Source organism: Anomaloglossus baeobatrachus, chromosome 6 (genome assembly GCF_048569485.1).
Source record: "Anomaloglossus baeobatrachus isolate aAnoBae1 chromosome 6, aAnoBae1.hap1, whole genome shotgun sequence".
Classification (NCBI taxonomy): domain Eukaryota; kingdom Metazoa; phylum Chordata; class Amphibia; order Anura; family Aromobatidae; genus Anomaloglossus; species Anomaloglossus baeobatrachus.
Genome location: NC_134358.1, coordinates 205002102 through 205018317, shown reverse-complemented (window position 1 = coordinate 205018317; position 16216 = coordinate 205002102). Strand labels below are relative to the sequence as shown.

The 16216-nt window shown below is 45.1% G+C and overlaps 1 protein-coding gene across 3 annotated transcripts in view; it reads right to left on the bottom strand.

The window, feature by feature from the left end:
• Positions 1–10964, bottom strand: part of ZNF236 (zinc finger protein 236) — a 255426-nt gene extending 244462 nt beyond the window's left edge. For 2 of the 3 annotated variants that reach the window (XM_075314636.1, XM_075314638.1), the window contains exon 1: positions 10692–10963. In XM_075314636.1, the coding sequence (XP_075170751.1) occupies positions 10692–10743 (52 nt within the window). In that variant the 5' untranslated portion in view covers positions 10744–10963. Of the gene's footprint in view, positions 1–10691 lie in introns of all 3 variants that reach the window. The other variant, XM_075314639.1, reaches the window with a different exon arrangement.
• Between the last annotated feature and the right edge of the window lie 5252 nt (positions 10965–16216).

Here is a 16216-nt window from a genome sequence, read left to right as displayed (position 1 = left end):
CAGATAGTACTCATCATTCCCGAGTCCAGTACTGGCTCTCTGCAGCTGCTCTGGTCTAAGTGCTTCGGCTGCAGCATCAACAGCTCACATGACAGCTGCAGCCAATCACTGAGCAAATGACGAGGTACCGGTAACAGAGCTGACCCTGGGACCCGGAAAATGAGAATGTTCTGAATTCTAATTACATGAAAGGCAACGTTTGGGTCTCATTTTCTAAAAGAGGAAAACCCCTTTAAGACATATCCTAATAATAAACAGCTTTATAAGAAACTTTTGTCATTCATCTGATAACTGTACATTTGTCATATTTGAGTGCCATAGATCAGACCGGAGCAAACTGCGGCTCATAGGCCACATCTGGCCCTTTGGTGTTCCTGTTTGGGGCTTGGAACAGTAGCATACGGCAATATACAGCTGCCCCTCTGCCCAGCATCCTGACTTCAATGGTATACAGATAAATACAAATGGTAGAGATGAGAGAGCGCGGCTCCCTCTTCAGACATTCAGTCTGTGTGCCCGAGTCTCACGATAATAGATACAATGACATCACTAGATTGTGCCTGCTGCGCAAAGTCTCAGTCCACACACAGCGGGTCAGCTCATCAGGGAACAGGGCTAGGGGACTAGTTTTTGGGCGGGCTTTGTCAGTCAGTACTTGTGGGGGGAGTCATATTGTGTGGGGTCTATAGGGGTATTTCACTGTATGTCCTCCGTGAATAAAAGAAAAAATATCGAGTATCACTCACTAACTGCTAAAAACTTTTCTTTACTCTTCAATACGTAAAAACGTGCAAGGCAAAGTGGAGAGATGCAGGGGACGTCTGAGCGACAGCTGTTTCATACTGGAATGCACTTCTTCAGGTCTTCTATTCATGGAAGATTTGAAACAACCAAGCTGAGTCAAATCAACTGATTGAGGACTGGACTTTAGGACCTATCCCACCTAAGACCCGACTGAAGACAATAGCCCAGCCATTAGGGTAACGCCACCGCCCAGGCATAGAGACCCGAGGAGCCAGCGTCTGTGGGCAAAGAGGGCTCTCCCGGTATATACCAAGCCGGAGAGCGGACTACCGTTGCTTAGGCATAGGAGTTGACGTTTTCTACATAAATAAGGTGCAGGAGAAAGGCGGAAACCACCAACCTGATAAGGGGAAAACTGCAGCCGGCTGCGGGCACCGTTCACCATCTTGTTTGGTTTACCAGAGACTCCAGCGTGTTTGTAATAGTGAGTACAACAGTGCCTTCGGGCCGTGCACCGCGCCGCACCGACACCCCAGCACGCATCCAGTTCCCCCGCCTCAGCACCTCCCTTGGGCCCCCGGGACCATCACTCACCTACCCACGGAGGGGTCAACACCAAGCTGCGCAACACCGTCCCTGGGAGCCTAGTCAACGGCAGCGGTGGTGTCCATCCATTTAACACAACCCATGGGTGGCGTCACAAACGCAAACCCCCCCTACAAACAACTGCGGCCCCGGCCGTGGACCTCCCCACCGAAGTCCCTACGTGTAGCGCCAAGTCCCCTTTTCAGAGCGACGTGACCCCCGGGTCCGTGAGGAGCCTGAGCCACCCACCGACGAACACGGATCAGAGCGGCTCGGCAGCTGGCCGAGCCCCGGGGCGGTACACATATATCTGGAGGTTGAGCAACACATTTAATTGCTGCTGGATGATGATTTGAGCTCTTGGTGGTCCGATACATTTAAAGTAGGTATATCTGTAGTGCAAAGCCACTTTTTTGTATCAAGCCATGTGTGTTGGGGGGCTGTGAGGGAATTATATTGTGCAGGGGGAACTGTTGATCAAGGTACATTTAAACTTATTAAATATACTTAAATGGGTACTCTGGGGAGATAAATTCTTCTAATGGCCAGAACTTCATAAACTATAAAGATGAGATCCATGGTACTGTTCCTGTAATTCAGTGTGATGCTGAAGCTGCTCCTTGGTGCTCCCCCTCCCTTCTGGGACCTCAAACATCAGGGGGCATAGCCAGCCCCCTGATAACATATGTTTCCCTGCAGTCTGATGACAGAGTGGGTGGCATGGGGCATGACTACACCTTCTGTTTTCATAGGAGATTGTGATTTTTGCTATACAGAGCAGTGCTGAGGCTGATGCACTGCTGTATATATAGAACAAGCGTTCGGCTGATAGTAGCTTCAAGTCCCCTCAGGGGATAATTAAAAAGAATGAAAAGTTGGGAAAAAAAACCCAAAACATTAAAGTTCAAATCCCCCAACCATTAAAATAAACACACACATACACACACACACACACACACACACACACACACAAAAAAAATACATATATTTGGCATCAACACATTCAGAAATGTCCGATCTATCAAAATATAAATTAAATTAATCTGATCGGTAAACTGTAAGGAGGAAAAAAAAATCAGAACGGCAAAATTACTTTTTTTGGCCGCAGCAACATTGAAATAAAGTGTAATAAGAGGCAAACAAAACACCTTATCTACCCCAAAATGGTATCAGTGAAAATGTCAGCCCAGAGGGTGAGAAAAAAGCCCTCACACTGCCGCAGATCCCCAAAAATGAAAGTTACGAGTCTTGGAAAATGGCGACAAAAGAAAAATGGAAAAAAAAAAAAAAGTGATTTTTTATTCACTACTTAAACCCCAAAACTATATGTTTGGAATCCGCATACTCATGCTGACCTGGGGAATCATATAGCCTTGTCAGTGTTACTGTCTATTGAACATGGTAAATAAAAAAAAGAAAAAACAAACATTGTGAAATTGCACTTTTTTTTTTAGCAATTTCACCAGACTTGGAGTGTTATTTCCCCATCTGTGATAAGCGTTGACAGCCTCCAGATATCTCAGTAGCTGGGAACTCCAGGAACCTTAAAGGCTCCTTTAACGTTTCCGAGCCTCACAGCTACTAGACTGCTGTACCGCTGTGTCCCGCAATCCGACAGTCCAGCAGTGCTCTCAGTGGAGTTCATACTCTGTTTCCCCGTTGCTCTTATTGAACTTAGTTGAATCCACTGCCGGATTGCCATACTGTCAGATTGTGTGACATGGCCGCACAGCAGTCTGACAATGTGTTTACTAAGAGCTGATATTTTTAGGCTGGGGAGAGCCCAATAACTATGGACCTTACCAGCATGAGAATACCAGCCCTCAGCTGTCCGCTTTATCTATGCTGGTTATCAAAAATGGGCAAATGTCATAAGGGGGAGGGAAGGGGGAGTAGGAAGCCTCAATTTTTCATAACCAGCCAAGTTAAAGCACATAGCTGGAGTTTGCAGCCCACATGTGTCTACTTTACCTGCGTTGGTTAACACAACCAGGCGGGGGACCGCACGTCAAAGATGCGTAATACTCAGGCAACACTGTCCCTAGAAGTGACCTGTGTTTCAGAAAAGCATCCCGGCATCTTCCCCATGCTGTTCCCATTCTATTTCGGCACTTTTACATCCATGTCAGCTTTTTTATTGCTGCACCAGCCACCAGGCATCTATGGAGCTTCCACTGAGTTTCTTATTGACTTGGATTAGATTCATTATTCATGACTAGTATAGTACGGTATTCGTTATATAGCGAGTAATGCTGTATTTGCTTCGCTATATTCTGATGTCCCGCCCAGCATGTTTGGTGGCCAATTTGCAGCCACTAAACATGTTGAGCTTCTAAACCAAATCACAGTAATGCCACAGCCATCTTGGTTACAGAATTACTGCGATTGGCTGGCCTTGCAGCATCATAGGGTCTATAAAAGCTTTCAGCCGCCATTTTGCGCACATTGCGTCCGGAGCCAGTCTTGTATCAGTGTAGGGATAGAGCGAGCAGCTGCTAGGGAGAGGCCTCTTAACACAAAAGCCCTTTTCAGGGCTACCTGCAGTGTAGCACATGGAGGGACACATTTCCAAGCAGGGACAGTGTTTAAAGCAGTGTGTGTCACTACCTCTATAGTACTGTCCAGAAACCAGAATACAATAGCTCTTCTAAGAGCTGATAGCACTGAACAAAGTCACAGCAGGGGTGGAGAGATTGTGGATTAGGTAGGGAATTGGGACCTGTTTCCACAATATTTAGGCTATGTGCGCACAGTGCGTTTTTCGCGGCGTTTTTGCGCGTTTTTCGGGTGCGTTTTTGGCCTCAAAAGTGCAGGACTTTGCTTCCCCAGCAAAGTCTATGAGTTTTCATTTTTGCTGTCCGCACACATCTGTTTTTTTTACCTGCGTTTTTGAGTTAAAAAAAAAAAATGGACATGTCAGTTCTTTCCTGCGTTTTTCTGCGTTTTCCCCCCCATGCAATGCATTGGAAAAACGCAGCAAAACGCAGAGATCAAAAACGCAGCAAAACACAGCCAAAAAACGCACCAAATCGCGGCAAAAACGCATGCGTTTTTTTGATGCGTTTTTTCGCTGCAGGTGCGTTTTTGTGCGTTTTTTGCGGCCAAAAACGCAGCGTCAAAAAGACGCAGTGTGCGAACCTAGCCTTAGGTGTTCACAGCTTGACTTGTGCCATCCGTCCTCCATCCACATCAGCCACATTAATACATTGCTAGTGGATTTTGCAAAATAAAAAGCAGGACTCTACCATTTTGTGCTGCCTGGTACAAAGTACTCACTTGTAGTTTCTCCACAATATTTCTGGGGTCAACGTTTTCTTGGCTGGCCCTATCAACATCTCCAAATACGTCAGCAAAACCCAAAATGACAAAAAAGGCAGTTGTTAAGGGACAGGGATGTGGACGTGGGCGTGGTGTTTTTAGTGGTGGGCGACAAGGCACTGAGCCTGTGTCAGGTCAAAAGAAGGTTGATGCATTCACTATATTCCTTGCCAAATTTTCCGGTCTGGAACAAACATTTAAGGAAGCCAGAAGAGCGAGAGCAGATTCTGTCTTGGATGGCAGACAAGGCCTCTTTGCATTTGTCAAGCAGCAACCCATTTTCCACGACCACACAGTCTACTGTGGATACACAGAAGGCTGGCCCATGCAGTCCTCAACCTGGTCCTCCTTCCTCCCCCTTTATCAGTCACAAGAGACATATGACCCCAAACTTGGCCACTCTGAGGATCTGTTTTGTACATATCCTTTGGTTGGCTCTAGCCTCTCGCCGTGCAGCATTGAAGAGGGACGCGAGGAGGTGGAAGACAGCCACTTTGAGGAACATGATTTATGGTCCCCAGAGGTGGAGGCTGATGACGATGAGACACAGTAGTCATCAGGTCAGGCTACATTCTCATTTGGGAAGGAGGATGAGATGAAAGACAAGGTGGTTGATGAAGAGTCCACTGATCCGACCTGGACCGTTAATATGCATAGCCAGCCCAAATTCTACCAGCGTTTCCGCCTCATCATATGCCACTTCCTGTCTCCACTCCTCCTCCTCATTCTCTGCTGAATCACCCTCCCCATCATTGCTAACCTGGGAGCTGTGCAGCAGCGCAGTGGCAAAGCAGCAACTCTCTCTGCTGAAGCTGATCTGTTTAGGTCACAAACCACACACTGCAGCAGAGCTGTGGCAAGGTATAAAGGAGCAGATCGATCAGTGGCTCTCCCCGCTGCACCTCCAACCAGGCCTGTTTGCGACATTGGGCGTAACCTGGTGGTGGCTTTAAAGGTCGGCAAGCTGGTACACGTGACATGCATGGCTCATGTGCTGAACCTAGTTGTTCAGAAATTTATGAAAACATACCCTGACTTGCCGTACCTACTTGAGAAGGTGCGCTGTACGAGTCAGCGTGAGGAGAGGATGGTTGTTGTTCCTCCTGGTGGGGACACAGAACCTTTGCGTGTTTGCAGCTTGCCCACATTGCACAGTTCATATGTAAGTGTCTGTGGCAAGAACCTCGCATGATGCACATTTTATCCAACAACCTATACTGGTTGACCACCTTTCTGGACCCACAGTACAAGGAGAAATTTCCTTCTCTCCTTTTGGAGTCACCAAAGGATTGCACAATGGAATCCTTCAAGAGGGTCGTTGTAGATTAGTTGATGAAAATATCACCCTCAGGCAACGCTGGCGGCTGAGTTCCCGGCTTTATTCAACACCAAGGATTAACGGGGGGAGACATCAACACCAGGTCCAACAGGGGTGGGGGGGAAATAAGCGCAAACTGGGCATTTTCAATAAACAGAACATCAGCAAGAGCTATTGTGCCTGTAGCAATGCCAAGGAGGGAGAAGTTGCACAACATGGTCAAGGGGTACTTAAGTGACCATACATGCGTCCTGATGCTTCAGTTCCCTTTAATTATTGGGTGTCCAAGCTGAACACTTGGCTCGACCTCTCCTTATACGCGTTGGAGGTGCTGGCCTGCCCGGCTGCTAGTGTGATGTCAGCGCGTGTTCTCAGTTCTGATGGGGCAATAATCACTGATAGGCGCACACACCACTCCACAGAACATGCAGACAGACTTACTCTGATTAAATTCAACAAGGACTGGATTTCTCCAGTTTGCAGTCCCTCCAAATGAGAGCAAGCCAAACTAAATTCCCCCAAAATGTTCATTTTGACTACTGCTGTTAACGTCCACCCCTTCCCATAAAAAGCCACTTCTTTCCTGAGGTATCATAGGGTTAATTTTTGTAAACACTATGCACATTGTGCAGTAGACAAACCAGGACAGTACTCCTACTCCAGCCCAACTACTATTTGTCATTGGAGGCCCTTGTGATGGTGACTCCCTGCGTCAACCATGACTCAGCCCATAGGGCTAATTTTTTCAACCAATGCACATCCGTGTGACAACTGCATATGTTCCGTTCTGTATACGGTACGTTTTACATCAACATGTGCCTTACGTCGTTTTGTTTTTTTGCGGACCACAAAAAAAAACGGAGGGAGGGTTACATACAGTCAAAAGCTAGAAAGATAGCTGGATGGATGGAGAGAGAGATAGAAAGACATAGATAATGTCCCACTCCCCTGTATTTTGTAATCTTGCATCCTTTAGTACCTTTCATGTAGTACTAAAGGGTGTTTAGTTTTGTTTTTAGCCACAAATTAATTACTTTCCCTAAAAAAAAAAAACAAAAAAAAAAAACGACGTGGGGTCCCCCCCTATTTTTTGTAGACAGCTGAGGTGAAGCAGACAGGGCCTGCCCGCAGACAATGGCTGGCAGTTCTACCTTGGCTAGTAATCCAAAACAGAGGGTACCCCACACTGTTATTGTAAATAAATAAATTTAAAACAAACAAAAAAAAAAAAAAATGTGAGTGCCCCCCAAATTAGATCAACAGACAAGGTAAAGCGGACAGCTGCGGTCTGGTATTCTCAGACTAGGGAGGTCCATGGTTATTGCAAACTCCTCAGCCAAAAACTAGCAGGCTGCAGCCACTCCAAGAGCGGCAAATTTATTAGATGAACCAACCCTGGCGCTTTGCTCCAAGCTCATCCCGTTGCCCTGATGCGGTGGCAAACGGGGTAATATAGGATGTTGATACCAGCTGTGTAAGGTCACCTGATATCAAGCCCTGGCATTAGTGATGTCACGACATCTATCAGATACCTGTCATCACTAACTCAGTCAGTACTAAAAAAAAAAAAGAAAAAAAAAAAAAAAAAAAAAAAACAAGAACTTTTTTTGAAAAAAATACTCCCCAAAACATTCCCTTTTTCCCCAATTTATTGAAAACAAAACACAAATCCGTCTGGGTCCAGCATACTCCAATAAGGGGATGCCACGACGATCCATACTCACTGTCCCAGTCAATGCAGAACAGAATGTGCCCCATTGGCTGGGAGAGCAGTGCAGTGACCTAAGTGACATCATTAGGTCAGGCCAGGTCACTGCAGGGCATAACGAGCGCCAACATCATGAGGTTAGCGGAGTTCATCACCTGCAGTGATTAACTCTGCTGAACTCGTGATGTCAGCGCTCGTCACTGAGTTCTATGGCCGCAGCGTTCTCACGCAAACTGTCCCGTGAGCCCGTGACGTAACCGCTAGTCACAGTCTCAGGCCGCCTGCGAGACTTGATGTGAGAACGAGGTATCATGGAAGTCAGTGACGAGCGCTGACGTCACGAGTTCAGCGCAAATCATCACAGCAGGTAATGATTTGAGCTAACCTCCTGATGCTGGCGTCATCCCGCAGCTGCTTGCACACTGCTGTACGAGTCACTGCAGGATGGCCAGGGCAGTGCGACAGACTGCAGGTCCACCGATAGACTGAAGCCACATGGAAGTTCTTCAGTGTGGTTTCAGGGGATCCCAGAAACCATAATGTGAGTCAGAAATGCATGCAGGCGTATTCTCCAGTCTCTCCCCATTCAGTTTCATCACTTTCCCATCCATTTGAGCCTTTTCCTCAGGCTCGCAGACCTGTTTCTTTGGGTCCAGCAGAAAATTTCTCGAATTTCCCATTGACTTGCATTGTACTCGCTATTCGGAATGAATACACGAATATTACAAAGTATCTAGGAGTATAGCGAATACGATTACGGTACTTACTCATTTCTATTTGTGACAAATTGTACCAATATTTTGAATAATCCGAACATCTTACTATTCGCCCGTCACTACTCCCCGGTACAAGGCGCGCACTGGGAGCCCCACTAATCACCAGGCCGAGGCGCGCACTGGGAGCCCCACTAATCACCAGGACGAGGCGCGCACTGGGAGCCCCACTAATCACCAGGACGAGACGCGCACTGGGAGCCCCACTAATCACCAGGACGAGGCGCGCACTGGGAGCCCCACTAATCACCAGGCCGAGGCGCGCACTGGGAGCCCCACTAATCACCAGGCCGAGGCGCGCACTGGGAGCCCCACTAATCACCAGGCCGAGGCGCGCACTGGGAGCCCCACTAATCACCAGGCCGAGGCGCGCACTGGGAGCCCCACTAATCACCAGGCCGAGGCGCGCACTGGGAGCCCCAGTAATCACCAGGCCGAGGCGCGCACTGGGAGCCCCAGTAATCACCAGGCCGAGGCGCGCACTGGGAGCCCCTGTAATCACCAGGCCGAGGCGCGCACTGGGAGCCCCAGTAATCACCAGGCCGAGGCGCGCACTGGGAGCCCCAGTAATCACCAGGCCGAGGCGCGCACTGGGAGCCCCAGTAATCACCAGGCCGAGGCGCGCACTGGGAGCCCCTGTAATCACCAGGCCGAGGCGCGCACTGGGAGCCCCAGTAATCACCAGGCCGAGGCGCGCACTGGGAGCCCCAGTAATCACCAGGACGAGGCGCGCACTGGGAGCCCCACTAATACCAGTACTGGGGGAGGCAGAACTTGTAGTAGAGTCCAGCCATTCACAGCTCTGCCCCCAGTACCCGCTGGGCACATACTAGTGACATTCTACAAAAACAGCCATAGTGGCAACACTTAAAAGGGTGGTTCACCCATATTTTTTATTTGCTAGATCGATATTATGTTGAAAAAAAATGTTTCTCTAAAATAACTTGTGTTGGCAATAGTGCCTGCGAGAGGCGCTATTACGGACCGCTGCTCCCCATTCCTGACCCCGTAACCTCGGGGATCCAGCGATGTGACGACAAGTTCCTGTTGACCTGACATCACCGCGGCCGCCCGCAGTCTTCCTGACTCGCTGAGCTGTGGGTGTTTAACCGCTCGTCTCCTGCTTGCAGCGCTCTGCTGTGAGGGAGCTGATGGGCTGTCACGCTGCGCTGTGCCGAGCGGTGAAACACAGCGGCCAGCCGCGGTGATGTCAGGTAACAGGAACTTGACGTCAGCGGATCCCCGAGGTCACGAATCCCGTGGGTCACGGAGCGGGGAACAGCGGTCTGCAATAGCGTCACTCACAGGCACTATTGCCGACATAAGGTATTTGGAAGAACCCTTGTTTCTCAATATAATATCGATCTATACAATAAAAAATATGGGTGAACCAAAGAGGCAGTCACACCGTGTATGAGCCGCAGGCACTCGCTTCAGCAGAATTAGGCTATGTTCACACAGGGCATCATTGCAGCATGGTTTCTGCCTTGGCTTTATGCAAATCCATGCTAATAAAACGCTGCCTTCACAGTCCCAGCAAAGACTATCTTCTTCCAGAAATGTCATACACATACACAGCACCTGGGCTTTTTTTTTATATTTGTCTGCCTCCTTAGTTTTTGCAGTTTTTGAAAGAATAAGCATCTCAATTCTTTGCAAAAACCCGTGACAAAACCGCAGGTTATTTCCTGGAAAAATATGAGGTTTAGGTGCAGAAATAACCTGACCAGAAACACCCTGTGTGAACATAGCCTAAAAGTGACTGACGTTACTTGGTGTATTCATCAAGAATCAGGTGGGTGTGTATGTATAGTACTAACTATATATATATATATATATATATATATATATATATATATATATATATATATATATACATACATACATAAATACATACACACAATGTGGTGCTGTGCAGGGTAGCATGCTAGTGACGTCACACCGCTGTCCATGCAGCGCGGGCGCCATACATGATAGCAGTGTAGCGGCAGCCGCACACCTAGCAACCCAGCCGCGCACTGCTCCTGTTTCTTCTGCCGCAGCCTCTAGTTCGGGTGCTGCGTCCACTCCCGTATCATTCCGCCCTGTCTCCGGGCGCAGACGTCTCACACTCACAGAGCGGCCTCTCCACCATATCCGGGGACTATATACGCTCCCGTACACATCAGTAACACAATGTCCGGCAGGCCTCTCCTTCTCAAAGCCGCCGCCATTCTCCATGTACCCGCACAATGTATTTTTTTACCTGAACTCGATCCATCCCCGGCCCTTGGTTTCGGGGGCCGGCCCCGCGGCATTTGTCCCGGATTATTTTTTCTTTCAGGTTAATGTCGGTTCTTCCTCTTTTTTCACAACGGCGGCGGAAGCAGCAGCATACACAGGAGGGAGGAAAAAGGAAGAAGACGCGTCCGCGGCGGAGGAAGCGGAGTGGGGCGGAGTTATGGCGGCAGGTGTCACGTAAGGGCAGCTGTGAGGGGCCGTTGGTGTCGCCGCCATGTACACGGATTCTGGGGATGGTAGCTAGGCACTTATGTATTGTGGATAGAGACTATTGAAGCTCCGAGTGTGGCCCGAATTGGGCCTGCATGGAATGCTGGGAAGTGTAGTTCTCTGAGTTACTGATAGCAGAGGAAGGCTTGTAGTGCTCAGCGGCCATGTCTACTCCTGGCAGTGCAGTCTCCTGAATTAAAGGGCCACGAACCCTAAAACTACACTGCTATGGACCCGGCAGCACTTTAGGCTATGTTCACACACTGCATCTTTTTTCCTGAGAGCTTCTTGACTGCATCTTTTTCCTGTTGTCTCAGAAAATGCAGCTTGTGGCCCAAAAAACGCATGTTTTTTTTGCCTCGGTTTTACCACGTTTTTGCCGTGATTTTGTTAATGCGTTTTTTTAAAGGAGAAACAAAATATTATAGGATAGGATAATTTATAGATAGACAGAAATAACACTCGCTTGACAGCTGTTTTGTTGGTTTTTTTTGTTTGTTTTTTTTAGGTTAAAGAAACTGACATGGAGTCCCACCCTCATTTTTCCTATCGAGCACAGGACCAGCTGCAGGCTATGGCTGTCTGCTGTGCCTTGGCTGGTTATGAAAGAGGGGATCCCTCTTTATTTTTTTATTTATTTTTTTTTATTTGATTTGTTAAAAAAATAAAATGATGTGGGGCCCCCCCAATTTGTTTAGCACCAGTCAAGGTCCAAGGGCATTTCTACAGACTGCCAGAAATTCATGATAGTAAAGATAACAGGAAGCATGGCGGCTCCATGCTCAGAGCTGTCACTGCACTGCGTTCCCAATCCTACCAACAAAACAATTTCATGGAGTGTATGTGGGGTTCCCCCAGGGTGAGAGAAGCAACCAGTGCCATACCTCAGCATTGGGAACCATGGATAGCCCAGTTTCCGAACAGTCCCTTATTACATTGCACACAAACAAACCTTTAGAAAAGGTATTTCTAAATTCCGTTTATGATATGCAAGTGACCTTCATGACTAGTTGATGGGGCGTTAGTTCAGCAGACTAGTTGGCCCACCTAGCATGTTATTTCACCCCTATGGGTTTGATTACATAACTTGTCATTGCCTACGCTATACAAAGCTCACGTATGTATGTATGCTTCCTGACGTCAGAGAGGCGCACAGTGCATAACCATAAGACCTTATGCGTATGCTGCGTTTTTTGGGTGCAGTTTTGGTCCCAGAAGTGCATGCATTTCCTTCCCCAGCAAAGTCCGAGATTTCAGTTTTTTGTCCGCATGTTGCAGCTTTTTTTCTCTGCATCTTTGTAGTGACCACAAAGATGCAGCATGTCCATTCTTTCTGCATTTTTGCCAGCATTGTGAGCCCTTCCAGTCAATAGAAGTGACTTAAAAACCACACTGGACAAAAACGCGGTAAAAAACACAGTAAAACGCGGCAAAAAATGCATTCCGAGGGAGCGTTTATTGGGACCAAAAACATGCATCTTTGTGGTCACCACAAAGATGCAGCGTACGCACGTAGCCTTAGGGTGCGTACCCACGATCAGTGTTTGTAGCGCTTTGGACGCAGCATGCTTCAGCTACGTCCAAAATGCTGCATTGTACAGTACAAGCATAGTGGACGGGATTTCTAGAAATCTCGTGCCCACTGTGCTTGTTTTTTCCGCAGCAAACACTGGCCTGCGGTGTCTTTCCAGTCAAGTTGTTTGCGCAGATTCGCATGCATCCTCCTTAGGGAGAACACAAGCAGGAGACCACAGCGCACTGAACCCTGATTAAGGGTAGAAGCAACTGCAATCTCTTGTGGAGGAAACCTGCGGCCTCGAAGGTCAGGACCAGCTGTGTCCAGGACGCAGTGAGTACTGATCGTGGGCACATACCCTAAGTCTTCAGAAGACTGGGGTGATACCATGCTATGTGGGCTAACTAGTCTGGGGAACTAAATTACTAATGCCCCATCAACTAGTCAAGAGGGTGATTTGTATATGATAAATGGACTTTAGAAATATTTTTTCTAAAGATATGTTTATGTGTGCAATGTAATAAAGTGACTTTTAGGAAGGGAATTTAGATAGGTACACAAAACGTTTTCTGGAGGCACGGGGGACATGACACATTCCCTTTAAAGTGAACCCTTCGGGTGATATATGTACCCAGAACCACAAAAAGTTCTGTATGCATATTGCTAATCCCTGTCTAACCGTCCCTGTATCTAGTAGTGTACATAAAGAGATTTTACAAAAAGTATTTCTAAAGATCCTCTATGATGTTATTGAAGCCAGGGACTAGTCGCAAGGGCATTAGTTCCTGCGCTCATTCCGCCTACATTATTGCAACCTGGCATTCAAAGGGGGACATACTAAAAAGAATGATGAAAAGGAATAACTAAAAAGAATGAGGGTAATAACTTATTAGGTGTATATTATGTAGATGTATAAAAGGTTTCTTGGGCAAGTTAGACATGGAATGAACATGAAATATCTGTAGATAATAGGAGAATGAACGCATATGGCATATAACCAGGTGTATATTATGTTACCTGAGCATTATAGGTGTGGAATGATCATGAAATATCTGTAGATAATAGGAGAATGAACACATATGGCATATAACCAGGTGTATATTATGTTACCTGAGCATTATAGGTGTGGAATGATCATGAAATATCTGTAGATAATAGGAGAATGAATGCATATGGCATATAACCAGGTGTATATTATGTTACCTGAGCATTATAGGTGTGGAATGATTATGAAATATATGTAGATAATAGGAGAATGAATGCATATGGCATATAACCAGGTGTATATTATGTTACCTGAGCATTATAGGTGTGGAATGATCATGAAATATCTGTAGATAATAGGAGAATGAATGCATATGGCATATAACCAGGTGCATATTATGTTACCTGAGCATTATAGGTGTGGAATGATTATGAAATATCTGTAGATAATAGGAGAATGAATGCATATGGCATATAACCAGGTGTATATTATGTTACCTGAGCATTATAGGTGTGGAATGATCATGAAATATCTGTAGATAATAGGAGAATGATCATTCCACACCTATAATGCTCAGGTAACATAATATACACCTGGTTATATGCCATATGCATTCATTCTCCTATTATCTACAGATATTTCATAATCATTCCACACCTATAATGCTCAGGTAACATTATATACACCTGGTTATATGCCTTCATTCTCCTATTATCTACAGATATTTCATGATCATTCCACACCTATAATGCTCAGGTAACATAATATACACCTGGTTATATGCCATATGCATTCATTTTCGTATTATCTACAGATATTTCATAATCATTCCACACCTATAATGCTCAGGTAACAATATACACCTGGTTATATGCCATATGCGCTCATTCTCCTATTATCTACAGATATTTCATGATCATTCCACACCTATAATGCTCAGGTAATGTAATATACACCTGGTTATATGCCATATGCATTCATTCTCCTATTATCTACAGATATTTCATAATCATTCCACACCTATAATGCTCAGGTAACATAATATACACCTGGTTATATGCGATATGCATTCATTCTCCTATTATCTACAGATATTTCATAATCATTCCACACCTATAATGCTCAGGTAACATAATATACACCTGGTTATATGCCATATGCCTTCATTCTCCTATTATCTACAGATATTTCATGGTCATTCTACACCTATAATGCTCAGGTAACATAATATACACCTGGTTATATGCCATATGCATTAATTCTCCAATTATCTATAGGTATTTCATGATCATTCCACACCTATAATGCTCAGGTAACATAATATACACCTGGTTATATGCCATATGCAATCATTCTCCTATTATCTATAGGTATTTCATGATCATTCCACACCTATAATGCTCAGGTAACATAATATACACCTGGTTATATGACATATGCATTCATTCTCCTATTATCTACATATATTTCATAATCATTCCACACCTATAATGCTCAGGTAACATAATATACACCTGGTTATATGCCATATGCATTCATTCTATTATCTACAGATATTTCATAATCATTCCACACCTATAATGCTCAGGTAACATAATATACCCCTGGTTATATGCCATATGCATTCATTCTCCTATTATCTACATATATTTCATAATCATTCCACACCTATAATGCTCAGGTAACATAATATACACCTGGTTATTATTATTATTATTATTATTTATTATTATAGCGCCATTTATTCCATGGCGCTTTACAAGTGAAAGAGGGTATACGTACAACAATCATTAACAGTACAAGACAGACTGGTATAGGAGGAGAGAGGACCCTGCCCGCGAGGGCTCACAGTCTACAGGGAATGGGTGATGGTACAATAGGTGAGGATGAGGATGCCTTCATTCTCCTATTATCTATAGGTATTTCATGATCATTCCACACCTATAATGCTCAGGTAACATAATATACCCCTGGTTATATGCCATATGCCTTCATTCTCCTATTATCTACAGATATTTCATAATCATTCCACACCTATAATGCTCAGGTAACATAATATACACCAGGTTATATGGGATATGTGTTCATTCTCCTATTATCTACAGATATTTCATAATCATTCCACACCTATAATGCTCAGGTAACATAATATACACCTGGTTATATGCCATATGCATTCATTCTCCTATTATCTACAGATATTTCATAATCATTCCACACCTATAATGCTCAGGTAACATAATATACACCTGGTTATATGCCATATGCATTCATTTTTGTATTATCTACAGATATTTCATAATCATTCCACACCTATAATGCTCAGGTAACATAATATACACCTGGTTATATGCCATATGCGTTCATTTTCCTATTATCTACATATATTTCCTGATCATTCCACACCTATAATGCTCAGGTAACATAATATACACCTGGTTATATGCCATATGCATTCATTCTCCTATTATCTATAGGTATTTCATGATCATTCCACACCTATAATGCTCAGGTAACATAATATACACCTGGTTATATGCCATATGCGTTCATTCTCCTATTATCTACAGATATTTCATGATCATTCCACACCTATAATGCTCAGGTAACATAATATACACCTGGTTATATGCCATATGCATTCATTCTCCTATTATCTATAGGTATTTCATGATCATTCCACACCTATAATGCTCAGGTAACATAATATACACCTGGTTATATGCCATATGCGTTCATTCTCCTATTATCTACAGATATTTCATGATCATTCCACACC